This window comes from Jaculus jaculus, chromosome 5 (genome assembly GCF_020740685.1).
Source record: "Jaculus jaculus isolate mJacJac1 chromosome 5, mJacJac1.mat.Y.cur, whole genome shotgun sequence".
Lineage (NCBI taxonomy): Eukaryota > Metazoa > Chordata > Mammalia > Rodentia > Dipodidae > Jaculus > Jaculus jaculus.
In genome coordinates this window covers 59,085,048-59,112,247 of record NC_059106.1, presented here as the reverse complement: position 1 = coordinate 59,112,247, position 27,200 = coordinate 59,085,048, and the positions used below count along the sequence as shown (strand labels likewise).

General features: G+C 45.9%; 2 protein-coding genes across 2 annotated transcripts in view; both read right to left on the bottom strand.

Annotated features, from left to right (window-relative positions):
• Positions 1-1,146: 1,146 nt before the first annotated feature.
• Positions 1,147-4,650, bottom strand: Hmgn2 (high mobility group nucleosomal binding domain 2). The gene is made up of 6 exons (XM_012951877.2): positions 4,472-4,650; positions 3,561-3,605; positions 3,325-3,354; positions 2,911-2,961; positions 2,393-2,488; positions 1,147-2,009 (listed from the first exon to the last, which is right to left on the bottom strand). The coding sequence occupies exons 1-6, from the start codon at positions 4,484-4,486 to the stop codon at positions 1,974-1,976; spliced, it is 273 nt and encodes a 90-aa protein (XP_012807331.1). The 5' UTR covers positions 4,487-4,650; the 3' UTR covers positions 1,147-1,973.
• Positions 4,651-5,738: 1,088 nt separating this feature from the next.
• Positions 5,739-27,200, bottom strand: part of Dhdds (dehydrodolichyl diphosphate synthase subunit) — a 59,579-nt gene continuing 38,117 nt past the window's right edge. The window contains exons 8-9 of the mRNA XM_004671205.2: positions 22,936-23,043; positions 5,739-7,848 (exon numbers count right to left, since the gene is read on the bottom strand). Of these exons, the coding sequence (XP_004671262.1) occupies positions 7,612-7,848; positions 22,936-23,043 (345 nt within the window). The 3' untranslated portion in view covers positions 5,739-7,611. The remainder of the gene's footprint in view (positions 7,849-22,935; positions 23,044-27,200) is intronic.

Sequence of the window (27,200 nt, the reverse complement as noted above, 5' to 3'; positions counted from 1 at the left end):
TGTATGTAGTTGAAGATGACCTTAAACTTCTGATCTTTGGGCTTCTACCTTCCCTCCTGTAAGTCTTGAGATTAAAGGCATGCAACCACTAGGCCAGTACAACTGTCCTATTATCTACATCCAGACTTTAGTCCAGCAGAGGTGAACACTGTGGCTCAAGAAGATACCCTTGGCACACTTTGAAATTTATGGTCCAAGCTGGTCAATTAGCACATATTCTTCAGGAAGTAAAAGAAAAGTCAAAGCTCATTCTAGTTATATGGCAACAGAAGACCAGGAAACAGAAAAACCACTTACTAATATGTCTAACTTTGCATCTCAGCCACAATAGCGCGGAGCTGTTATAGCTCACAGCTCACCAAGTTACTGAATCTTAACAAATGATAACCCAGCTGTAAGCTGTGCAATTTACACCTGAGGTAGGGTCTCACTGTAGCCCAGGCTGACCTGGAATTCACTGTGATCCTCCTACCTGTCTCCAAAGTGCTGGGATTAAAGGCATGTACCACCACACATGGTTTAGTTTGAGCCTTTTTCACTTCACTATATGTGTAACCATTTCTTCAATAAAATGAGTGTGACCATTGCGTCCACTGCCTCAAAACAAGAGAGCAACCAAACATGTTCAAGAATTAACTGGTCGTTCTATTCTGACAGAGGCAATGTTGCAGTTCCCAATGTACTCTATTCTCAAGTATAGCTACCATCTGTGAAAGCAAGTTCAAATTGCAACCACAAATCTATTCAAAAGTTCTAACAAACCCTGCCATACCTCAACAACGTGCAGATTCTCCCCACTTTCCTAGTAATGCTTTTGTTGCAGATCTCTTTTGGAACAGTGTCATGACTTACATACACATGGCCAGACACAAAGACATCACCCAACACAGCCCACTGTGATCCTATCAATCTGCCAACTTTGCTGATGTTAAGCAGACATTTCCAGATGCAAGCTACCAGGCCAAGCCTTGTATCTACTGAAACTCTGTGATAACTACATACAAGTCACATCCTTGCTCCTAAGCTCTAGAACATCAGTGCACTTTTGGGGACCCACCCCAACTCCACCTACCATGGTTTTGGAGATGGACTACAGAGAACAATGAATAGATTCTGTTCCAACATGGTAAAAGACCAGAGGCAACATTCCAAGCCAAACTGTATCCAGCTTTATTAAAGATACTTTTCATAAACAATCATGGTATTTCAGGCAGGACATGGGCAGACACTCAGTAACAGTATACAAGAACTTTCAAACTCCCTTCTTGTATGGACTACCAAAATCAGAAAGCCACTATAAAATCCAATGAAGTCTTCATGTGATGCTCGGAACAGGGGAGTTTAGAGTGAGGGTTGACATTTCACATTGAGCATGTTGTTTTAACAACTTTTCACAAGCCGACCCTGACTTTCAGGAAATGAAATGAAAATGGAAGGATTATTAATCTGAAAAATCCACAATCTTTTAGAAAAGGTACCACAGCTCTTGAGAGGAACACCGTCATCTCAGTGATGTCAATGCAAAGTCCAGGTCATCTGACACACTGGCAGAACCAGTGTGAAGGGGTCAGGTCCCAACAGGTCTCTGGTTTTAAGGGAGTTAAGTCTATGCTGATGGTGGAGGGCAGAACATAAAAATGGACTTTTGAGTTTTCACATGCCATGAGGCATCTGTGCCAAGGTTGGCTACTGTGTCAACACAAGGGAATCCCTCCTCCCCAGAGCCAAGGGGAATCTTTCAAAACTAGCAGGGAAAGGTGTTTTCCCATCACTCCAGCTTGGGAGACCTTCTGTTAGTGACACTTGTTCCACCCCCTCCCCCCAAAACAATGAAGTGTTCTGTGTGCTAACAACATAGCTTTAAAAAAAAAAAAAGTAAAACAAAATTCTGCATTTTTATAAAACTTGATAAAAAATAGTATTTCAAACTGTACAGTCACCAGAAGTACACAGTTATCAAAAATGCACACACTTCACTTGGCATCTCCGGCACCTTCGGCTTTCTGTGCCTAGAAGAAAAGAGAGATTAATGTAATAATGGATTTTAAAACTACCTTTGCTCACATTTCACACACAGCATCATTTTGATCCCAGGCAAAAATCCAGGTCTGGGACACTTAAAAGATTCAGTACTTTGGAGAATGACTTGCTGGGTAACTTTGCTAAGTTACCTACCAGGTAGTGTGTATGACAGATCAAAAGACCTGACAAGTTATTCCCAGCTTGAAAATTTTACTGTGTCCTACGCACTAAACCCCAGGATGTACTGAGCACCTCTCAGCTGATGGTAGAGATTTTTAGAGCCTAGGGTTTGAGTCAACAGGAAACCCACAACACACCTGAAGTGATACAGATAGAAGGAAGGACAGGAAAAGTCAAAGAGAAACAACACCTGGTCTGTTTTGGCATCTCCGTTTTCTGCAGGGTTATTTCCCTCCTTGCCAGCGTCAGCTTTTCCCTTTTTCCCTTTGGGTACCTTCTCTCCCTTCTAGAAAAAGAACACAGGGATGGGGGAGAGAATAGAACACTTTCTCGTTTTACAACAGGGCCTGTCTACAAAGTTTTGCACAAATACACCCCCCATCCATTTATAACTGATCAAAAACTGGGCTCAAATTATTTGTTGTGGTATTTGGCACACAAAAAATTGTTACGCATGAATCACAGAACAAACGGGCTCAATCACCTAGGTATTTCATATTCAGTTGCAGTTTTCTGTAAACCAGTAAAAGAATTCTTGCCAAGAACTAATGTTATGAATATCAGGGATAAGGCAACCAAAATAACAATTCTGACTGATTGATGGGAGTCACTATTAAGTTGAATTAGGTTAAGGTGGGGAAGGACAGCTCTCTTCTGTGAAAACCAGCAATTCTAGAACTAGAACTGCTGCCTCCCAGCCTCACTCACCTTTGCAGGGGTCTTTTTAGGCTTGGGCTCTGGCTTTGGAGGAGCAGGTTTCTTGTTTTGGCAGGCAGAGGGAAGAGCACACTATTAGTACACCCGAGCAAAGCAAGCAACCCACCACTACCACCAGCACACAGTACCAATGGAGTCTCTCCCACATCAATTTCTGTGGTTGGCTTTTACAATGTTTTACACTCATATTTCCCACTCTGGCTACAGCAAACAGAGCTACAGAGATCAGATGTGCAATAGCACAGGCAGATTGTTTCAAAACCAGCCACTAATCATCATAATTCAATGGAAGTTCGGAGGACGAGCTTGCAAGGGGTTAGCTTCCACTTTCGCAGATACTTTGTAGTTTCTGGGGTAAGTATGGAAGAAAAAAGAAGAAAGAAAATGCATACACTACACACTTACAGCAGATAACCTTGCGGATCTTCTCTGTGGCTATTTAAAAAAAAAAAAGCAAGAAAATTAGAAAAACCAATACCACTTTATAATTTCAGTTTGTTTCAGATTACAGAAAGTGTAGAAAAAGAAAACAATCAGGGACTGGGACTGGGGTTCATCACCAACGAAGGAGTCTGTCTGGTGGTTTCTTTCTCTTCTGAGCTGTTTCAACACCCCCTGAAGAAAAGAGAATGAAGACTTACTTCGTCCTTCACCTTGGCTTTATCTCCTTTAGCATCCCCTTCAGCCTAGAAAAAGATTAAAAAAAAAAATCAACAACTGGAGTTTTGGAGATAATCCTCAGCGATGTCCTCCTACTAAGAAAGGGAAAAAAGTATCGAGGCATCACACCCACATCACTCCTAGTGCATGTCTGCCCAATTCCAGGCCCGGGCGCGCGGGCAACGCTGGATCGCGGCTGGGGAGGGAAGGAGGCATGGGAGGAGGGAGGGCGGCCGGCGCCCGCGCCACCGCGCCAGGCAGGAGCAACAGCTGCAGATGGTGCAAACAAACCCCTCCGGAGGCGGAGCCGGGCGCCGTTGCCATGGCAGCCGTCGAGGGCGGGAGAGGGAGGCGCGCGCAGCCCAGGGACCTCGGGGACAGCGGCGGCGCGCGTCTCGTGCGCTGGGAACGTGGGCGGGCGGTGGGCGGAGCCGCGGCGCGCAGGCCCCGCCCCCTCGCGTCGGCAGCTTTTTGGCGGCAGCACGTTCCCCCGCCCGCCACCTTCCCGCCCTTTCGGGTTTGAATCGCCCGCCCGCCCGCCCGCCGGGAGGGAAGGAGGAAGGGGGAGGGAGGGAGAAAGAGAGAGGGGAGGGGGCCCGGCGGTGGGGGAGGGGGCGCGCGCGAGGAGCCCGAGGGGAGCGGGATAAACAGCTGCCAACATGGCTCCTCCCGCCGCAGCCGCCGCTCCTCCAATATGGCCTCTGGTGCCCGCGGGCCGCCGCTCCGCGCAGGGTGAGCCCGAGGCCCCGACTTCGCTTCGAGCGCTGCGCCGGGCGCGGTGCCCGCTCCGCCGGGCGCTCATTCCCGCGCCCCGAGCAGAGGCGGGGGGAGGAGGCGGCAGTGGTGACCGTGGCACAGGCGACCCGGCGCCCGCGGCCCTCGCGCCACGTACCTTTCTTTTGGGCATGGCGGCAGCGAGGGGGGGGAGGGATGTAGGCGCTGAACGCGGGGATGCGGCGGCGTGCGGCTTTGGTCGGTCCGGGGGTCGTCCTCGCTTCTTCTTCACACTGCTCGGGCTCCGGGGGGTTTATAAAGTTTTTATAGCGCTGGGAGCCCCGGACCGGTTAGAACCGGATTTCACCTCCCGCCGCCGCTCATTGGCCCAGCTGGGGTCACGTGGGCGGGGTTTAAACTCACCTCCTCTGGAGGGAGTGAGGAGGGGGGTGTGGGGGGAGGGCGCGCGAGACGGAGACGCGCCTGGGGGGTGGGTGCGCGATCCATGAGGAGGGGCGCGCGAGTCCGTGGGCTCCGTTCCGCTCCCGCCAAGAGCTGGCTTTTGCAAACTACCAAGTTCCTTTCACCTTATGCAACCGAGCTACCCACTTCTCCAATCCGTGCGACACTCTGGGCACATCTCCGCGGCTTTCCTTCCTGCTCCCGCTGGGGGCCCCCGTAGAGGGGTTTGCGAGGCCTGGCCGCACCGCCCGGCTCCACTGGTGGCGGGAGGTGGCGCGCCGCTAGACGCCCAGGCTGCGGCGCCCGGGGCCAAGGCTGACGAGCAAGTGGGAAAGAGCAGGGACCAGCTTGGCGCAGCTGGACGTGCATCCTTCCAAGCTGCCACCTCGGGAGATCCTCTCGTGTGCCCCACCTGGAAGGCTGGTCACTCGAGGTGGGGTGGGGTGGGGGTTCCAAGGGATGCCTCCCTCGCAGGGGTGTCTTTCCAGCGCTGCGGGGCAGGTAGGAGCTGTCCTTTCAGCACTCGCAGCTCAGCGCCTCCCCAAACGCTAAAGCACCCCAACATCTGTCGGGTGGCTCTCTTAGGTCTTTGCATGTCCAGCCCTTAGAACCCTATCGCAGAAATGATGGGTGGCAGCTTTCAAGAAAGCCTGCGAGCACTTCCCTCCCCCTAAGCACTACCGTCCCGGATACATCTAGTCCAGATGCACCCCCACACCCGACGCTGCCACCAAGCCCGGGCGCTGTAGACGCCACAGCTGGCGAAATCCCTCTTTCCACAGTCAGGCTGGCTTCCTTTCACTTGGGCAAGGACAACGCCTGGGGATTAGGAAACAAGTAGAGGAACAGGTGTCTTGATGGCTAAGGGGCTCTTCCAGTGCGCCCCAGCTCAAAGCCGAGGGTCCTGTAGCTAGCCGAGCACGCGGAAAGGAGATACCAGTTGTGGGACAAGGTGGTCTTCCGCTGCAGTTACCAAACAAGTATTAGATGTAAGAATTTAACAGTTTCTATTTGACACCCAGAACACAACGGGGGGGGGGGGTTGGCGATCAGGCCAGACTACACATAAATAGGTCTCACTTGATTCTATGAGGCAGGGGTTGAGACAGCGGGTACAGATCATACCGGTAGAAAAGGAAACCACCATGAGTTCAAATCGAGTATTTTGTATTCCTAGCTTAGGCAGCAATGGCCCTTCGTTCCGCCCCCACAGTGCCTCTGGTGGCAGCTCCTCCCTACTCCACCCTGTATACCTTTCCCAGAATATAGGACCTCAGGCCAAGCGAGATACCAGTCCTATTAATCATTTCTACTGTACCCCAAATCATAAGGGAAAATCAGACCAATAAGAAACAGGACGCAACAGCCATGCTTGCAGGGCAGATTCCGTTTGCTGTCTTCAGTCTCTCATTCCCGCCTTAATTGTAGGGCTCTGCATTATAGCCACATAATTCATGCCTCCCTAATTAAAGCTGTCAACAGCCCCATTGTACAACTGGAAAATGTACAGCACCTGCTCTCCGGGAACCCTTTGCCAGGGATTGGTAGTAGGGAGTGCCAGGTGTGTAGGGGGCCTTGGCAAAGGGCGCATCGATTGGCTTCTTGGTTACACTATCTGGCATTTATCCTTGATTCTGAGGAGAGGAATGATGGCCAAGGAGTCCTCAAGTGCCAGGTACTCAGATACAGAAAGGGAGGAGGGGGTCCACTGTATAGGAAAGTGAGGGATACATGCTCAGCATGGTTTGCAGGAGCTCACCCCTCTCCTGGAGAGGCGCTGGGAAAAGGGCTTATAGACAGGAAAACGAGAACTACAGTAGCATTTGGTTGGTATTCTTGGCTAGATTTACAGCTCTGGGGCACCTGAAGCACAGTTGCTCAAGCAGACAGCTCTTCAAAGGCACTAATCCTCTCAGCCGCTCTACAGTAAGGCCTGGCAGGGGGAGGTAAGAGGGGCATAGCCGTGACCCTCCCAGGCAGAGAGGGCTAGGAACAAGTTCTGCCATGCTGAGAATAAACTGTCTTGGGGCCTCCTTAGGGAGCCAGGTCAAAGAGCTGTCAGAAGCCTAGAAGATGGGAATCTTGAGTTGCTGAGAGGAGAGTTAGGTGAAATGCTTGGTTCTGCTCAGTCCACACATGAAATTGGCCTGGATTGGATTAGAGACTCCAAGGGCTATAGGCCCTTATGCTACCCTGTACCACGAAGGGGGCCAGTCTCACTGGGGAGTGGAGCCTGGCCCCATGCCCTGCAAGAGGGGGAGAAAAGCTTGTGTGGGCTGAGTCAACAATAGGTAATTGGATTGTAATCACCCGCCTGGCTTCCATGAGCCATTGGGGGCGCTGAGCCTTTCAGTGAGCAATCAGTACTGCATGGTGGGAGGGGGTAGAGATTCAATAGCAAATCCCAGGTGGAGAGCCAAGGGGAGGAGCAGCAGATGGGCACATTTTCTTTCTGTCTTTCCCACCCCCTTCTTCCTTGCCCAATAATGATGGCTGCCTATTAGCTATTTACCAGTAGATCCAAATCTTTTGTGAAAGTCAGGTGGGGAGGGCTGAAATGGATAGGCTTTGGGGAGATCTTCTGCATGTTGAAGGATGTGCTGGTGGAAAAAGAATTCATCCAGGAAAACAGGCAGGCAGCTGTTGAGTTGGGGGTCTCCTGTTCTCCACACATACTGTGACCAGACTTGGGTGTAGTATACTTCTGACCCACCCTCAATCCCCAGGGGTCACTGTCTCAGGTCGTACAAAGGTATCTCTGCCAGACAGGCAGGGAGGTGCCTTTAACCAAGAAAGGAAAGGGGAGTGGGCCCTGGAGGCAGAAGGCAGGGCAAAGTGGCTGGTGGCCAGAGTTACTCAGGCTGATGCAGTGCCCAGAAGTGCCAACCACTCCTCCCGCTTGAGTTCCAAGGCTTGCAGGAAGCCCCGGACTCGCTCTTCCCGTCTAGCTGAGAGTTTGTGCAAGCGTGTCCGTCGGAGCTGGGTGTCCCCATTGGCCTGGAGCCCCTCCTGCAGCAGCTGCTCTGTCACTGCAGCCTGGTCCCTCTCCAGCTGGTGCCTCTTCTGCTCCTCAGCATACAAGTCTCTTGCCTTCTGCCAGAAAAAGAGTAGGGTTTTGGGTGGGAGATAAATTTAGGGGTGGAGAAGGTGGGTGTGGGGCAGAGGGTAGACTGAGTGAGGTAGAACTGGAGAGTTTGTCTCAGCCAAGGAAGGGCTTGGGAAAGGTTAAGCGTGGATGGCACTGTGGAAGCAGCTATGGGTCCATCTTGGTTTATGTGATGTGGAAGTATCTGCAGTCTTTAAATTTCTTCTCAAACTTACACTGGTAATAAATGTGGGTCTGGTTGCTGATTCTCCCACCAACTAGTTTTGTGGTTTTGGGAAAATTATCTCCTAACCTTATTTTTTTCATATGTAAAGTGGGGGTTGTACCTACTGAAGAGTAGTTTAAAGGATTATAGATAATACATGCAAAATCCTCACTAGCATATTAGACTCTCCGACAAACAGCAACTTCACATGTTATTGTCTACAGTCAGATGCAGGGAAAGTCCTATTCCCTTCTGGGGCACTAATCACTGGTCACTGCCAAGGATTTCCCAGGTTACTCTCAGGTGCCATTCTCCCACCTCCCTAAGCTATTTTTCAGGGCACTAGACTTGCCATTTGTATAAAGACAAGCCTGACTTTTCTATAAATGACACCCTAGGAACACTGAGCTGTAGGTCCAAATCTCAGGCCTAGAACAGGTGTTAGTGTCCACGGTATGATTTTCCTGCTACGAAAGCAGCTCTTAAGGTCCATGGAGCCCCAAGGGCTCCTGACACCAGGAGCCAATCATGTTCTCTACCAGCACATTTCACACAAACCATAAACACCAGAGACACTGCTCTCTAGCACTTGGGGTACTCTGCACATATGAAACTTCAATCACCTGGCCATGTGATCCCAGGACAGCAGGGAGGTTGTTCCTGGCACAGGAGAGGAAAATCCCTTTGGAGCAGAACCAGGGGCTGGCTATGTCTCCCAGATGCTCAGCTGCTGCCAGTATAACTGGCCTATACAGCCTTGTACCAGATCCTCCTGCCAAACCTATTTCAAGAGTGAGCAGCCTAGGTGGGGTTGTTTTGGTTTTGTTTTTCAAGCATTCTTGCTGTGTGTCCAGACTGGTCATGAGCCTCCTGCTTCAGCTTCCCAAGCAACTGGGACTACAGGCATGAACCCCTGTGCCCAGTGAGCAATAGGGTTTTTAAAGGACACCTCTAGGGATCTTATACTCTGATGACCCTCACCAGCACTATGTGCTCATGTCTTGTCCTAATGGGCCTACGAACTCATCGACCACCCTTTAGAGAGAGTCCTGCACACACACACACAAGCATTTTATCTGGGAACCATGAGGGAGGTGCTGGCTTTGATGCTTTGTCAGGGTCCTTCAGCAATAAAGGTCTACTGTATGAATCACAACAGAAAGGTTCTGGGATATCCTTCCTTGAGTGGTCCCAGGCATTCAAGGGCACTTCTATTCTACTGTTGACAGTCACATGAGGAACTATGAAAACTACAGATGTGAGCAGCTGCTAATAGGGATGTGCATCCTGTGGAAGAGGTCTAGGTACGAACAAGACTGAGGGGAACAAAGATGCTCAAGCACCAGTCCCATAACCTAGGCCCGGGGTGGGTGGGGGAGAAGGGAAGGGGAGAGTCACAGAACACAGCTCTGAATAAGAGTACCACACAGGAAAAATGGAGGAGGCCATTGGGGAGAGCAAGAGCGGCCATGCAAGCTCAGAGGAGGACTGAGGTTGATGAAAGCCAGGGAGGAATGAAGGCTCATAGACACGCATGGCTTGAGGTGGCCTCTAAGCAATGAGAGGGCCACAGCAGAGGAGCTGTGTGGATAGAGGAGTGCATTCTGGGAAGGAAATCACAAGCAGAAGTCACCACATGGAAGAGCTTGCTCAGAAGGGTGAGTCAGCTTGAACCCTGGGATTTGAGGGCTTCCTGTCCAAGAGACACTCTTACTTCTTTTGACTTTATTTTTTCTTTTTCCTTTTGGATTTGGATTTGGAGACAAGGTCCTATGAAGGATGGGTCTGGGAAGCCTGCTATGCAGACCAGCCTCAGCTGAGCAGTGATCCCCCTCTGCCTTTTCCCCTGGGGCTGGAATGACAGACATGCGGCACTGTGCCCGGCTTTAAGACTAATTTGTGTGTGTACGTGTATGTGTGTGTAGAGTATATGCATGATGTATTTGTATGTGATGTGTGGTATATGTACACCTGTGTGCAGATGTGCAAGCCCCATGCCTATGCACGCAGAGGCCAGAGGAGAATGTCAGGTGTCCTCTTCTTACTGCTCATCCACATATTTCTTGAGATGGAGTCTCTCCCAGAGCCACTGTACATCAGTGAGCCCCAGTAATTCTCCAGTTTCCAGCTGTCCTCCTGCCTGACAAGGCTTACAAATTGAGTATGGCCACACCCAGCAATTTTTCTTTTTTTGAGGTAGGGTCTTCCTGTAGCCCAGGCTGACCTGAAATTCACTATGTAATCTCAGGCTAGCCTCGAACTCAGTGATCCTCCTACTTCTGCCTCCCAAGTGCTGGGGTTAAAGGTGTGTGCCACCATGCCTGATTACTGTCCCAATCTTTTTTTCACTATGTAGTCTCAAGGTGGCCTCAAAGTCATAGTGATACTTTTACCTCTGCCTCCCAAGTGCTGAGATTAAAGGCGTGTACTGCCACACCTGGCCCCTGAGTCTACAAAGTGAATTCCAGGTCAGCTTAGGCTAGAGTGAGACCCTACCTCGAAAAACCAAAAATAAATAAATAAATAAAGAGGCAAGGACTGGGAGATGACTCAATGATTGAAAGAGCTTGCTATGCAAGCTTGATGACCAGAGTTGGGATCCCCAGAACCCACTTAAAGCCAGACAAAAGTAGTAAAATCCCAACTTACCTACAACAATGGGAGATGGAGTCAGGATCCCAAAGCTCATGGGCATTTGCAGTGGCAAACAAACAAGAGAGACCCTATCTTAGAGAAGGTGGAAGGCAAAGACCACCACCCTGAGATTGTCCCTTTGATTTCCACATACACATTGTGGCACACATGAAATTTCCTAGAGGTGAAATGGTTGTGGTGGCACATGTATGTAATCCCAGTACTTGAAAGGTAGTTGCAGGAGGATCAGGAATTCAAAGTCATCTTTGGCTACACAGTGAGTTCAAGGCCATCATGAATTACATGAGACTCTGTCTCAAAGAAACCAAAAGAAATAACAAGTAAAAAATTTAAGCTGGGCATGGTGGTGCATATCTTTAATATAAGCACTTGGGAGGCAGAGGTAAGAGGATTGCCATGAGTTCAAGGTCACCCTTAGATTACAGAGTAAATTCCAGGTCAGCCTGGGCTACAGTGAGACCCTACCTCAAAAAACCAAAAACCAGCATGGCGTGGTGGCGCACGCCTTTAATCCCAGCACTCAGGAAGCAGAGGTAGAAGGATCGCGATGAGTTTGAGGGCACCCTGAGAATACATAGTGAATTCCAGGTCAGCCTGGTCTAGAGTGAAACCCTACCTTGAAAAAACAAACAAACAAACAAACAAAAAATTAAAAAGGGGCTGGAGTGGGCTAGAGAAATGGCTTAGTGGTTAAGGCTCTTGCCTGCAAAGCCTAAGGACTCAGGTTCGATTTCCAGGACCTACATAAGTCAAATGCACAAGGTGGTGCATGGGTCTTGAGTTCGTTTACAGCCGCTAAAGGCCTTGGTGTGCCCATTCCTTCTGCCTCTTTCTTTCATTAGTAATAATAATAATAATAATAATAATAATAATAATAATGGGCTGGAGTGATGGCTTAGGAGTTAAGGTACTTGCCTGCAAAGCTTAAGGACCCAGGTTTGATTCCCCAGTACCTATGTAAGTCAGATGCACAAGGTGGCACATGCATCTGGAGTTGGTTTGCAATGGCTAGAAGGTCTGGCGTGCCCATTGTGTCTCAAATAAATATTTTTTAAATTTACAAAATAAAAATTTAAAAGGGAGGGCTGGACAGTTGGTTTAGCTGCTAATGCACTTGCCTGCAAAGCCTAAGGACCCACTTTTGACTCTCCAGATCCCATGTAAGCCAGATGCACAAGGTGACACAGGCATGTGAGGTCACACATGTGCACAAAGTGGCACATGCATCTGGAGTTCAATTTCAGTGGCTGCAGGCCCTAGCATGTCAATGTTCTCTCTCTCTCATTAAAAAAAAAAAAAATACAGGAGCTGGAGAGATGGCTTAGTGGTTAAGACATTTGCCTATGAAGCCAAAGGATCTTGGTTCCATTCTCCAGGACCCAAATAAGCCAGATGCACACAGGGGTGTATGCATCTGGAGTTCGTTTACAGTGGCTGGAGGCCCTGGTATGCCCTTCTCTCTCTCAATAAGTAAATAAATAAATATATTTAAAATCCTGCATGGAACTGAAAAAGAGCTTAGCCATCTTCTAGAGAACTTAAGAAAAAAAAAATTACAAAAATCCCCCAGATTTAAACAGGAGCCAGGCATGGAAGCGCACACCTTTCATCCCAGCTCTCAGAAGGCAAGGGTAGGAGGGGCACCGAGAGTTTGAGGCCAGCTTGGAACTACAAAGTGAGTACCAGTTCAGCCTTGGCTAAAGTGAGACCCTAACTTGAAACAAACAAACAAAAATTTAAAAAGAGAAAGAAAAGGGTTGGAAAGATCTTTCTGGTGTGAGGTCAGGCTGTAAAGATGTCAATCTCACTGTTTTTTTAATTTGAGAGAGAGACAGAGACAAAGAGGCAGGTAGAAAGAGAGTGAGTATGGCACGTCAGGACCGCCTATCCTTGCAAATTAACTTCAGGTTCATGCATCACTTTGTACACCTGGATAATGTGGGTCCTGGGGAATGAAACTGGGGCCATAAGGCTTTGCAAAGAAACCAAAAAAGAAAAAAGAGGGTGTGGTGGCCCAGGATTTAATCCCTGCACTTAGGAGGCACAGGTAGGAGGACTGCCATGAGTTTGAGGCCACCCTGAGACTACATAAGGAATTCCAGGTCAGCCTGGGCTAGAGTGAGACCTTACCTTGGAAAAAAAAAAAAAAAAGAAGAAGAAAAAAGAAAATTGTGTTCAGGAAATGGATCAATTCCTTACTCTAGGGGTGAGAGGCTAACCTCCAACTTCCCATCACCTTGATAAAGTTTGTTTCAGCTGTTTATTATTTTTATTTTATTTTTTGTTTTTTTGAGGTAGGTTCTTGCTCTAGCCCAGGCTAACCTGGAATTCACTATGTAGTTTCAGGCTGTCCTTAAACTCACAGTGATCCTCCTAACTTCGAAGTGCTGGGATTAAAGGTGAGCATTACCATGCCCAACTGCGTTTTTAAAAATTTATTTTTATTTATTTAAGTGTGTGTGTAGTGGGGGAAAGAATGACACTGAGATTGGGTGTGCCAGAACCTCTTGCTCCTGCAAACAAACTCCAAACACATGCCACATTGTGTATGTGGTTTCATGTGAATCTGGACAAGCAGGGTTTGTAAATAAGCACCATTAACTGCTGAAACATTTCCTTAACCCATAATGCTTTTTGTTTGTTTACTTGCTTTGTTTTTGAGGCAAGGCTAACAGACTGGCTTTTTTTTTTGAGGAAGGGTCTCACTCTGGCCCAGGCTGACCTGGAATTAACTTTGTAGTCTTAGGGTAGCATCGAACTCATGGTGATCCTCCTACCTTTGACTCCTGAGGGCTGGGATTAAAGGCGTGTGCCACCACCCCTAGTTTATTTTATTTTATTTTTTATTTTTTTGTAAGCAAGAGAGAGAATTGGTGCCCTAGGGCCCCCAGCCACTGTTATTGAACTTCAGACAGTGTGTACCACCTTGCACATGTATCACCTTGTATGTCTGGTATATGTGGGACTTGGGAAGTTGAACACAGGTCCTTAGCCTTTGCAGGCAAGCGCCATAACTTAAAAGCCATCTCTCTAGCCCCATAATTCTTTTTTTTTTTTCCCCCCACACAATGTCCCACTATGTAGCCCAGGATGGGTTTTAACTTCTAATGCTGGTGTGCCCCATCATGCCAGGCATGTTTCTGTCTTCCATTTTTTTTCTTTTATTTCTTTGTCTGTTGTATGTCCATATGTATGAGTGCCTCAGGGTCTCTTGCCTCTGTGAACCAGTTGCATGGAATACTTTACATCTGTCTTTATGTGGGTGTACCATGTCTTGTCCACCATGATGAAACTTCTCAAAAATGTAAGGCAAGGGCTGGAGAGATGGCTTAGTGGTTAAGCGCTTGCCTGTGAAGCCTAAGGACCCCGGTTCGAGGCTTGATTCCCCAGGACCCATGTTAGCCAGATGCACAAGGGGGCACATGTGTCTGGAGTTTGTTTGCAGTAGCTGGAGGCCCTGGTGAGCCCATTCTCTCTCTCCCCCTTTCTCTCTGTGTCTGTTGCTCTCAAATAAATAAGTAATGGGAAAAAAATGTAAGGCAAGCTGGAGGTGATGGCATATGACTTTAATACCAGCACTCAGAAGGCAGAGGTAGGAGGATTGTTATGAGTTCGAGGCTAGCCTGGGCTACAGTGAGACTGTACCTCAAAAAATGAAAACACAAAAGTATAAGCCAAAATAAGCACTTTCCTTAAGATGCTTCTGATCAGGTATTTTGACCCAGCGATGAGAAAATAGCTGATACAGGCAAGCTGATCTCCTATACAACCATGACTCACACTGTATAACCTTAATATCACGTATGCCTCCCTCACTATCCTCCACGGTCACTCTGTATATATTTCCGTCTGGAATCATCCAATGCATTTATGTCTTTTTAAGAGATTTATCAAGGGCTGGAGAGATGACTTAGTGGTTAAGGTGTTTGCCTGTGAAGCCAAGAGACTCAGGTTCTATTTCCTAGGACCCATGTAAGCCAGATACACAAGGGCACATATGTCTGGAGTATGTCTGCAGTAGGTAGAGGCCCTGACATGCCCATTCTCTCTCTTTGCTTGGAAAAAGAAAAAAGATTTATCAAGTCATGTGTGTCCTTTAGATCGAGCACTTGGGAGGCTGAGATAGGATGATCACTGTAAATTCCAGGTCAGCCTGGATTAGAGTGAGACCCTGTCTTGAAAATAGAAAAATCAAGCCAAGCATAGTGGTGCACACCTTTACTCCCAACACTCAGGAGGCAGAAGGTAAGAGTACTGTTGTAAATTTGAGGCCAGCTTGAGATTACATACAGCCTGGGCTAGAGTGAGACCCTACATGTAAACCCAGATGCACAGGGTGGCACATGCGTCTATAGTTCGGTTTCAGAGACAAGAGGCCCTGGCAGCACCCTTCCTCCACCCACTTGCAAATAAACAACAAATAAAATATTTTTTTTCAAGCTAAGGTCACACTCTAGCCCAGGCTGACCTGGACTTCACTATGTAGTCTCAGGGTGGCCTTCAACTTTTGCCTCCTGAGTGTTAGGATTAAAGACATGTGCCACCACTGCCCAGCTCAAATAAAATATTTTTAAATATATATTTATTTGTATGCATGTGTGTCCACATGTGTGAATGGGCATGCCAGGATCTCTTGCCATTGAAAATGAATTTACATGGGTACTGGAGAAATGAACCTGGGCCATCAGGCTTGATTGCCTATAACCACTGAGTCATCTCCCCAGTCCATGTCTGTTTTCTCAACTATATATATAAGGTCCATGAAGCCTGAGATCTTGTCTAGCTAACTGTGGATTCTCCACTGCTGAACCAACATCATGCCTAGTTCACATTTGGGACTCAATAAACATAGAAAGAATGAAACTTAAGGTAGCTTTGCTGACAGCCATATGCAAAACATCTGAAAAACTAGAGGTGACTATAAAAGGATTCTGGGGGGCTGGAGACATGGCTTAGTGGTTAAGGAGCTTGCATATGAAGCTAAGACCTCCTGTTTGAACCTCCAAGTCCTACGTATGCCAGATGCACAGTAATGCAATCGCACAATGTTGCACATGCACCCAAGAGGGTACACATGTTTGGAATTCATTTGCAGTGGCTGAAGGCCCTGGCTTGCCCATTCTCTCTCCCTCTCTTAAATAAATTTAAAAAAACCTTTTTTTAAAGGGTTCTAGGATTGGAGAGATAGCTTAGTGGTTAGGGTGAAGACCCATGTTTGACTCTTCAGATCCCATGTTAGCAAGATGCACAAAGGAGAGGCAGGCACAAGGCCATACAGGTCCACCAGATTGTGCAAACATCTGGAGTTCAATTGCAGTGGCAGAGGCCTTGTTTTGCCATTCTCTTTCTCTGTCTTAAAAAAAAAGGGGGTTCTAGATATGTAAATTAGAGGTCCATACAGAAGCTTACTTATATACAAAAGCTCACATGCCAGGCTCCTCTAGGTTTCATGCAGAGCCAATTTACACTTGCTATATATGTGTAACTCTAGCATGCTTGATTAGCTGGTATGTTCCTATAGCAGATTTAAAACAGTGAACAGGAAGGAAAGAGAATGAGGGATGCTGGCAAAATTAGCCATTGACTCTGTAGGAGATAAAAGAGGGAAGACTCAGAAAATTATTCCAAAGGTCGAAAAGCCAGTATTTTGTGACCATCTAGCTTAAGCAGCCTCACTCTTCAAAAGCATATAATCAAATGCTTTAAGCCAGTAGTTTACATTATCATTAGAAAACTCAGTAGCAGAGGCTAATAAACTAGAAAGGAGATATAAAGGGAATAGAAAGGGAGGGAGGGGGGACTTAGTAGGATGGTACTGTATATATGTAAGTAGAACAGATTAATGGGGGTGAAAAGGCCTAAGTGAGGTCAGGGGAAGAGATTGAGTAAAGGAAAGGGGGAAGGAGGACTAATCAAAATCTAAGAGGATATAAATAAGACATATGGACACCTACTATTTTGGACAATGGAACAGTCAGGAGCCATAGACTGTTACTAGAAAATTTTCCAGTGCCAGTGAGTTGTTGGCCAGGGAGGTCCCTTATGCACCCAAAACATTACAGGCCATTGCCGAGGACCTTGGATTCCCACTAGGAATAGATAGTAAGACCCTATTGCTGAAAACTCCACATGCTTGGTCAGCAAGGCCACTGAGAAATCCTGCTGGAACTGAGCTGATAACCTCCTCCATGTAGACCAGCTGACAGAAAGCTAGAAGAAGCCATTCTGCATGCAGTTCAATGGGAGAGAGAGAAAAGACCAGTGAAGATACTCAATAGTGCACACTGCAAGCCTTAGATTTGGCCAGTCAGGCCAAATGAGCCAACGGGTGCAATAATGGGGGAAACCAACTGCCCTCTAATTTGACTGGAGGCCCAGTGCATCGGAGGGAATATATCCCTGATACTGAAAACCTACAACAGGGGTAGTCATGAGCCCTAGGGATGTAATGTCTGCTGCTATCTGGCTAAATGTATATACTATGCTCACCAAACTTCCCAGGAAGCACTTCCCTTAATGTTCATACCTATATATTAATGCTATTCTCACTTTTGGTTAGAGAAGATTCTCTTTTCAGATGGCAGTGACCTTGGGATGACTCAGAAGGCACCATGATGCTGAGAGGAAGTGACAGAGGAGTGCTCAGCACTGCAATATCTTAATCACACCTTTCATGGCTCAGGGTACGAGCCAAAGGAAGGGTAGGACTCCTTACAATGTGCTCCCCAGACACAAAATGGCCTGCATATTCTGATATGCCTGACACTACCTATACAAGACCATCATAATAGAAAGAAAAGATAATGACATCAAAACAAAAGGGACTGATTGAGAGGGGGTGGGGATATTATGGAGAGTGGAGTTTCAAAGGGGAAAGTGGGGGGAGGGAGGGAATTACCATGGGATACTGTTCACAATTATGTAAGTTGTCAATAAAAAAATTTTTTTCTTTTAAAAAAGAAAGTAATTATCTTATTCACCATTACTAGTAAGTACTTGTTATATAGGTGTCAATGAACTATTACAAGATATGTTTCAAAAAGTTTTTCATCAAAGGGGTAAAAGTTTAAGTTTTTATTTATTTATTTTGGTTTTTCTTTTCCTTTTTTTTCTCTTTTGGTTTTTCGAGGTAGGGTCTCATGTTAGTGTAGGCTGACCTGGGACTCACTATATACAGTCTCAGGGTGGCCTTGAACTCACAGCAATCCTCCTACCTCTGCTTCCCGAGTGCTGGGAATAAAGGCACGCACCACCACACCTGGCTATTTTCTTTTCTTTTCTTCTTTGTTTTTCAAGGTAGGATCTCACTCTAGCTCAGGCTGACCTGAAATCAGGATGTAGTCTCAGGGTGGCCTTGAACTCACAGCAATCCTTTTACCTGTGCCTCTCAAGTACTGGAATTAAAGGTATACACTACCATGCCCAGCCTTTCTCTTATTTTAAAACATATTGTATTAATTTTTATGCATTTATTTGAGAGAGAGAAAGAGGAAGGGAGGGAGGGAGGAAGGGAAAGGGGTAGAGAGAGAGAGAGACAGACAGAGAATGGGCATGCCAGGGCCTCTGGCCACTGCAAATGAACTCCAGATGCATGTGCCATCTTGTGCATCTGGCTTATATGGGTACTGGGGATTCAAACCTGGGTCCTTAGGTTTCACAGGAAAGTGCCTTAACTACTAAGCCATTCTCTAGCCCTCTTTTGGATTTTCAAGGTAGGATCTCACTTTAGCCCAGGCTAGCCTTGAACTCAGTGATCCTACTACTTCTGCCTCCCAAGTGCTAAGATTAAAGGCATGCACCACCATGCCAGGCTTAATTTGTTTTTGTTTTTCAAGGTAAGGTCTCACTCTAGCCCAGGCTGACCTGGAATTCACTATGAAGTCTCAGGGTGGCCTCGAACTCACGGTGATCCTCCTACCTCTGCCTCCCGAGTGCTGGGATAAAAGGCGTGCACCACCATGCCTGGCTCAGGCTTAGTTTTAATTTTTTTTTTTTTTTTCTGAGGTAGGGTCTCACGGTAGCTCAGGTTGACCTAGAATTCACCATGTAGTCTCAAGTGGCCTCAAACTCTCGGTGATCCTCAGACCTCTGTCTCCCCAAGGGCTGGGATTAAAGGTGTGTGCCATCATGCCCGGCCTTAAGATTTAATTTTTACAAAAGAGCTTTGGTTCACTTGGGAAAATCTGATATTTACTCCTATGGGTAGTGTATAATTTAGGCTTTGCTATTTTCTTTATTTGTAGAAAAGGCACTGAAGAAAGAATGAGCACACTAAGGTCCTTGCCACTATAAATGAATTCTAGATGCATGGACCACTTTGTGCATCTGGCTTACACAGGTGGTAGGGAATGGAATGTGGGCCACTGAACTTTGCAAGCAAGTGCCTTTAATGGCTGAGCCATCTCTTTAGCCCCTGTCTTTTTCATTTGTAAATGCCATTTTAAAATTTTCTTTTTTTTAAGGTGCTGTCTCACTCTAGGCCAGTCTGACCTAGAATTCACTATGGAGTCTTTCAGGGTGGCATTTCCTCATATTTTCTTTTTAAATCTTATTTATTTGAGAGAGTGAGAAAGAGGCAGACAGAGAGAAAAAATGGATGCACCAGGGGCCCCAGCCACTGAAAATGAACTCCAGACGCATGTGCCACCTTGTGCATCTGGTTTACATGGGTCCTGGGGAACTGAACTGAGGTCCTTTGGCTTTGCAGGCAAATGCCTTAACTGCTAAGCCATCTCTCCATCCCTCCTCACAGTTTCAAAAAGTATTTTATTATTTATTTATTAATTTGAGACACACACAGAGCATGGGCACACCAGGAACAGATGCCACTGAGACGCATGTACCACATCATGTATCTGGTTATGTGTATACTGAGGAATAGAACTTGGGCTAGCAGGCTTTGCAAGCAATCTCCTTAGCCCCTCAATTTTCTCATATTTTGAGAATGATCAAGCTTTCATAATTCAACTGATCTGTGTCAAGAGTTCTAGACTTGTAATTTGTGGATAGATTTCAGGGATTCTATGTGCTCCAAAAATATTCTATGTGTTTGAGTGATAAGTACATTCTCTGAAAAACTGCTATATAGTGTGTGTGTGTGTGTGTGTGTGTGTGTGTGAGAGAGAGAGAGAGAGAGAGAGAGAGAGAGAGAGAGAGAGAGAGAGAGAGAGGAGTGTACCCCAGCACATGTGGAGATCTGAGGACAACCACAGGTGCTAGTCCTTGTGGTGGCTTGAATGCAAAATGTTCTCCATAGCCTCCTGTGTTTTGTATACTTGAACCTCGGCTGGTAGCAATCTGGGAAAGTCGTGGAGCCATAATGAAGGAAGTGTCACTGGAGACAGACCTTGAATTTATTAGTCCAGATCACTGAGTGTTCAGTGCTAACTCACTTAGATTACTTTCTTTCTTTTACTGTGACAAGATGTGATATCCCAGCTGCCTGGCATCCCATGCTTTCCTACCATGATGAAACTTCCCCTCAAAACTGTAAGCCAAGCTGGGTGTGGTGTTACATGCTTTTAATTCCAGCACTCAGGAGGCAGAGGTAGAAGGATCGCCATGAGTTTGAGGCCACCCTGAGAATACAGAGTGAATTCCAGGTCAGCCTAGACTAGAGTGAAATCCTACCTCGAAAAACAAAACAACAACAAAAAAAAATGTAAGCCAAAGTACACTCTTCCTTCCACCAGCTGCTTCTGGTCTGGTGTTTTGACCTAGTAATGTGAAGGAACTGCTATAGTTTTCCCCTTCCATCCTGTTTGAGGCAAGGTCTCTCACTGTTCACCTCTGCATTTGCCAGGCAAGCTGGCATGTGAGCCTTCCACCCTGATATAAATACACTGGAATTACAGACGGGTTGCTACCATATCCAGCTATATGTGGGTGCTGGGGGGTCCAACCTCAAAGCACTCACTCTTGCATGCAAGCACCTATCCACTGAGCCATTTATCCAGTCCTAACCCAAAAGTTTCCTATGTATATGTTCTATGGCTTTTGTTACATTCTCCAAGACAGCCTTATGAGAAAAGAACTGAGAAGCCATGACTTACATTATTATTTTCAAGGTAAGGGCTTGCTCTAGCCCAGGCTGACCTGGAATTCATTATGTAGCCTCAGGGTGGCCTTGAACTCACGGGACTAAAAGTGTGTGCCACCATGCTCGGTATGACTTACATTATTTATTCTTGGGAATTATCTCTCCAGTCTTAGGAAGTCGATACAATTTCAAATTTAGGTTCCTAGATATTTTCTTTTTTTCTTTTTTTTTTTTTTTTCTTTTTGTTTTTCGAAGTAGGGTCTCACTCTAGCTCAGGCTGACCTGGAATTCACTAAATAGTCTCAGGTGGCCTCAAACTTATGGTGATCCTCCTACCTTTGCTTCCCAAGTGCTGGGACTAAAGGCATGCACTACCATGCCTGGTATGATCTTTTGTTTATAATGTGTGTGTGTATGTATGTGTATATGCAGGGGAGTGTTCACATGTGTGTGATGTCCACAGCATACATAACGTTGGTGTCATCTTGAGGAACACAGTCTATCTCCTTTGAGACAGGTCTCTCAGCCAGGCACAGTGATGCACACCTTTAGCCCTAGCACTTGGGTGGCAGAGGTAGGAGAATCACTGTGAATCTGAGGCAAACCTGAGATTATAGAGTGAGTTCCAGGTCAGGCTAGGCTAAAGTGAAACCCTGCCTTTTTTTGGGGGGGGGGGAGAGGAATAAAAAACAAGATTTCTCATTGGCCTCAATTAGGCTAGCATAGCAGGCCAGTGAGCCCAGAGTTTCTCCTGTTTCTACCTCCCCAGCACTGGGATTACAAGTGTGTGTCACCTCAGCCAGCATTTTGTGTGGGTACTGCGGAATGAATTCAGGTCCTCTTGTTTCTGAAGCAAACACTTTTATCAACTGAACCAAGTTCTTAGTTCTGTAGTCTTGGATCAGATAGGCTCCCATTCCCAGTTTTCCTATCTGAAGAAAACCAAACTTGCTGAGTTGCTGGGAAGGGTTAAATTAAAAAATATATGAAGTCACCATCAAACACCCTCAATTAATTCACCAGCCCCATACCATTATGAAGAGTGATAATGATAAGGAAATAGTTTCAAAATCTGGAGATCGCCGGGCATAGTGGCGCAGGTCTTTAATCCTAGGGAGGCAGAAGTAGGAGGATCACTGTGAGTTTGAGGCCACCCTGAGACTACATAGTATATTCCAGATCAGCCTGGCCTAGAAGAAAACCCTACCTTGAAAAACCAAATGAGAAAAAAAAAAAAAATCTGGAGATCAACATTGAATAGAGAACTAAAAGTTCTGGCACAACATGATTTTATACACTAGAAAGACAATGCCATTTTATTCTTAATCTTTTCTGGAGGAGGCTTAGACTTTCTATACTTGCACTGCTACACTATTTTGTCTAGAGACATGGTTTCAAATTCACACTGACCTTAAATTTGAAATTCTCCTGTCTCAGACTCCCAAATAGATAGAACTACATGTCACCATGCCCAGCTATGACTTTTTTTTTGAGGTAGGGTCTTGCTCTAGCCCCGGCCAGCTGGGAACTCACTCTATAGTACAAGGATGGCCTTGAACTTACAGTAGTCCTCCTACCTCTGTATCCTGAGTGCTGGGATCAAAGGCATGCACCACCACGCCTGGCCATCTATGATCTTTTTTTAAACTAATATTTTCAGTGCTTACTTGGGCAGCACCACATATATTAAAACTATAATTTTCAGGGAATATTGGATAATCTTGCTGAGAAGCTTTTTTTTCTGGGTCTGTAACAGGTTGAAAATTATATCATAAACCCTTGGGCTAGAGAGATGGCTGAGCGGTTAAGCGCCTGCCTGTGAAGCCTAAGTACCCACGTTAGCCAGATGCACAAGGGGGCGCACACGTCTGGAGTTCGTTTGCAGTGGGTGGAGGCCGTGGCGTGCCCATTCTCTCTCTCTCTCTGCCTCTTTCTCTCTGTGTCTGTCACTCTCAAATAAATAATAAAATAAACCCTACATACCTCATTTGGTTATATGTTCCTGAATCATTTCTATTACTCAGTTTTGTAGCAAGGGCTAGTGAGACCTACCTGACTGGGATCTTGTGAGCATTAAATAAGATACTGCATGCAAAATGTTTACTGTCTGACTCTCATAATTGTGATCAATATGTCTGTCCTTTCCATCTGGTCAGGTCAACTCCAGACTCTTACCTGAAGTGCGCTATGGTTCATCTGATACCGCAGGATGGCCTCACAGAGGTTCCAAAATGTGTATTCTGGCCACAGAACAGGTTGGAACACTAGGCAGGAATGGGAGGTCTGGGAAAGATAAGGAAGAAAGCATGTTTATTTTTTCTTTTCTTTTCTTTTTCTTTTTTTTTTTTTTTTTTGAGAGCATGGCTTAATAACACATTGTGGGTCACTGCAGGTTAGTCCTCCAACGAAGGAGCAGGCTAGGTGGAGAAAAGACCAGAAAAAAGATGGCACAGGTATCCAGACCTGTAGCAACAGTGGTAGGAGGGATCACTGGAGGCAATTATTTTTTCACCTTCCTGTGGCAAAGTAGATGCAACTACATCAACATTTCTACCAGAACTTCTCTTGGAATATGAAATAACATCTGGATTATGTTGTTAGCACTTGGCCCCATCATTGCTTTTTGTTGTTTCTAAAATTTTTGTTTGTGTGTGGATGGATCTGCCAAGGCCTTTTGCTGATGCAAGTAAACATCAGAAATACCACTTTTCTGCATCTGACTTATGTGAGTGGCTTAGGAATCGAACCCAGGCCAGCAGGCTGTGTAAACAAGTGACTTTAGATTTATTTATTTATTTGCAAGCAGACAGAGAGAGGAAAAAAAGTGAGCACCAGGGTCTCCAGCCACTGCAAAAAAACTCCAGATACATGTGCCTTTTTTGTTTTTTTTTTTTGAGGTAGGGTTTCACTCTAGCCCAGGCTGACTTGGAATTCACTATGTCATTTCAGGGTGGCCTTGAACTCACAGTGATCCTCCTACTTCTACCTCCCGAGTGCTGGGATTAAAGGCATGTGCCACCACACCTGGATAACATGTGCCATGTTTTACATCTGGTTTTATGTGGGTACTGGGGAATCGAACATGGTTGTTAGGCTTTGCAGATAAGTGTCTAAACCACTGACCCAATCTCTCTGACCTGCAAGGGCCTATAAATGCAAGCCAACTTCCCATTCCACCAACTTTTTTTTTTTTTTTTTTTGGTTTTTCGAGGTAGTGTCTCACTTTAGCTCAGGCTGATGTGGAATTCACTATGTAGTCTCAGGGTGGATTCAAACTCATAATGATACTCCTACATCTGCCTCTTGAGTGCTGGGATTAAAGGCATGCGCCACCACACTTGGCCCACCCACCTTTTAAAAATTTTTATTTATTTGCAAGCACAGAGAGACAGAGAGGAGAGAGATTGAGGTGTACCAGGGTCTCCAGCTGCTGCAAATGAACTCCAGATGCATGTGCTACTTTGTGCACCTGGCTTTATGTGAGTGAGTACTGGGCTACTGAACCTGGGTTCTTAGGCTTTGCAGGAAAATGCCTTAACCACTGAGCCATCTCTGCAGCCTGCCATTGTTATTATTATCAGTAGTGTTTTTTTTCTTCTTCTAGGTAGGGTCTCACTCTAGCTCAGGCTGACATGGAATTCATTCTGTAGTCTCAGGGTGGCCTTGAACTCACAATGATCCTCCTACTTCTGCCTCCCGAGTGCTGGGATTAAAGACGTGTGCCATCACGCCCAGCTTTTTAAAAAAATTATTGACAACTTCCATAATTATAGATAATGAACCATGGTAATTCCTTCCCCCTCACTTTCCTCTTCACAACCCCACTCTACATCATATCCCCTCCTCCTCTCAATCAGCCTCTCTATTTTGGTATCAATTTTTTTTTTTTGGGGGGGGGTTCGAGGTAGGGTCTCACTCTAGCCCAGGCTGACCTGGAATTCAATCCTCCTACCTCTGCCTCCCTCCAGAGTGTTGGGATTAAAGGCATACGCCACCAAACCTGGCCTTAATGTTATCACCTTTTCCTCCTATAATGAGGGTCTTGTGCAGGTAGTGCCAGGCACTGCCAGGCTATGGATATCCAGGCCATTTTGTGTCTGCAAGAGTACATTGCAAGGAACCCTGCCCACCATTGTTATTTTTAAGTAGCATCAAGGCAGCACCATGGTTAAGAGCATGTCTGGAGGCTGGAGAGATAGCTTAGTAGTTAAGGCACTCTCAAATAAATAAATTAAGTATTTAGAATAAAAAATAAATAAATAAAGAGCATGTGTGGCTCTAAATTCTGCAACTATCACTTCCATTTGAGCTGAGTAAGTCACTAAGCCTCTCTGGGCCTCACCTTCCTCAAGTATAAACTTGGAGAACATAAATATCTACTTTAATAAACTTTTATTTATTTACATTTTGGTTTTTTTAAAATTTTTATTTATTTGACAGAGAAAGAGGGGGAGACACAGAGAGAGAGAGAGAGAAGAATGGGAGTGCCAGGGCTTCCAGGCAATGCAAACAAACTCCAGATGCATGAGACCCCTTGTGCATCTGGCTAACGTAGGTCCTGGGGAATAGAACCTGGGTCCTTTGGCTTCGCAGGCAAATGCCTTAACTGCTAAGCCATCCCTCCAGCCCTATCTTTTGGTTTTTCAAGGTAGGGTTTTACTCTAGTCCAGGCTGACCTAGAATTCATTATGTAGTCTCAGGGTGGCCTCGAACTCATGGTGATCCTTCTACCTTTGCCTCCTGAGTGCTGGGATTAAAGACGTGTGCCACCATGCCCAGCTTCTAAAAACATTATTTGTTTGAGAGAGACAGAGAGAAAGAAGCTGAGAGGGAGAGTATGGGTGCACCAGGGCTTTCTACCACTGTAAATGAACTCCATATATATGTACCCCTTTGTGCATCTGGCTTCATGTGGGAATTGGGAAATAGAATCCAGGCTGACAGGCTTTACAAGCAAGGGCCTTTAATTGCTGAGCCATCTCTCTAGCCCCAGGCACATCTACTACTATGCTAGATTACTATGAAGTTTAAAGCACAGAGCAGGGTGGACTAGAATAATCATCACTAGCACTGAGCTAACCCTCAATCCCAATACTTCTGATCACCACTGACTCATACCTGTAGGGGTGAATATTTTAAGTCATGCTGGGGATAATGTAGTTGTCAGTTTGCTATGCCAAACCAAATGTCACCTTCTCCACAGTTTCTACTAAAGTACCAAGTCTTTTCTATGGAGCAAGTAAAAGTGACAGATTTGAAGGCTAGCTTAGAGCTGCCTATTATCTGTTCCCATGGCTGCAATGACTTGTTTGGCTTGTATTTATTTGCCAACAAACTAGAAATTTCAAGACAACCCGGAATCATTTCTACTTGGCTAGTGCTCTATTTCCAGCACAGAGGACGACTCACCACTTTTTTTTTTTTTTTTTTTTTTTACATAAGAGGATAAATATAATGAGTTAAATATTTTTTTTTAAATTTTTATTAACATTTTCCATGATTATAAAATATATCCCATGGTAATTCCCTCCCTCCCCACCCCCACACTTTCCCGTTTGAAATTCCATTCTCAATCATATTACCTCCCCATTACAATCATTGTAATTACATATATACAATATCAACCTATTAAGTATCCTCCTCCCTTCCTTTCTCCACCCTTTATGTCTCCTTTTCAACTTACTGGCCTCTGCTACTAAGTATTTTCATTCTCACACATCCGAGGGAACAAACCATGAGCTTTTCCAGACTACTATTCTTCTGCTTGGCTTTATAAGACATGAGACTTCTTGATATCTAGGTTGGCCTATTTGTTAAGTCCTCTTAATTACTAGTGTGTGCGTTCTAATATTCCTTCCCCTTCCACAAAACCCCCTAGTGCCAGGGATCAAATCAGGGCCTTGTGCATGCTTGGCAAGCAATCTTAACAATGAGCATTATACCAAACCTACCACTGTCGTCTCCTAAATCTCAGTGGTGACTCAGACCTACAACCCCAGTACTCAGGAGGCTGAGGTAGGAGGATCATCCTGAGTTTGAGGCCAGTCTGGGCTAAAGAGTGAGTTCCATGTCAGTTTGAGCCACAGTGAGACCCTTCCTAAAAGAAAAAACCTCAGTAAACTTTCTGAATGTGATGTGAGCAGTAGGATGGTCACAGAACCATGAGGTGTGAATGACACTTCCTTCACTATAAATGATGAAAGCTATCTTCAGTAGCTAGGTATCACTTCACTTTTAAGACTGATCTATTAAAATTCTACACTACTGGGGATGGAAAGGTTTCTTAGTGGCTAAAGGTGCTTGCATGCAAATCTTGACAGCCCAGGTTCAATTCCCCAGTATCCACATAAAGCCAGATGCACAAAATGGTACATGTATCTGTAGTTCATTTATCGTGGCATGAGGCCCTGACATGCCTATCCTCCTTTTCTCTCTCAAAT

Excerpts from the sequence above, each read along its gene's own strand:
- Hmgn2 (XM_012951877.2), bottom strand. Across the intron at positions 2,962-3,324 it reads GATCCGCAAGGTTATCTGCT|AAACCTGCTCCTCCAAAGCC; the intron begins GTAAGTGTGTAG and ends TGCCAAAACAAG. Across the intron at positions 2,489-2,910 it reads CTAAAAAGACCCCTGCAAAG|AAGGGAGAGAAGGTACCCAA; the intron begins GTGAGTGAGGCT and ends TTCTTTTTCTAG.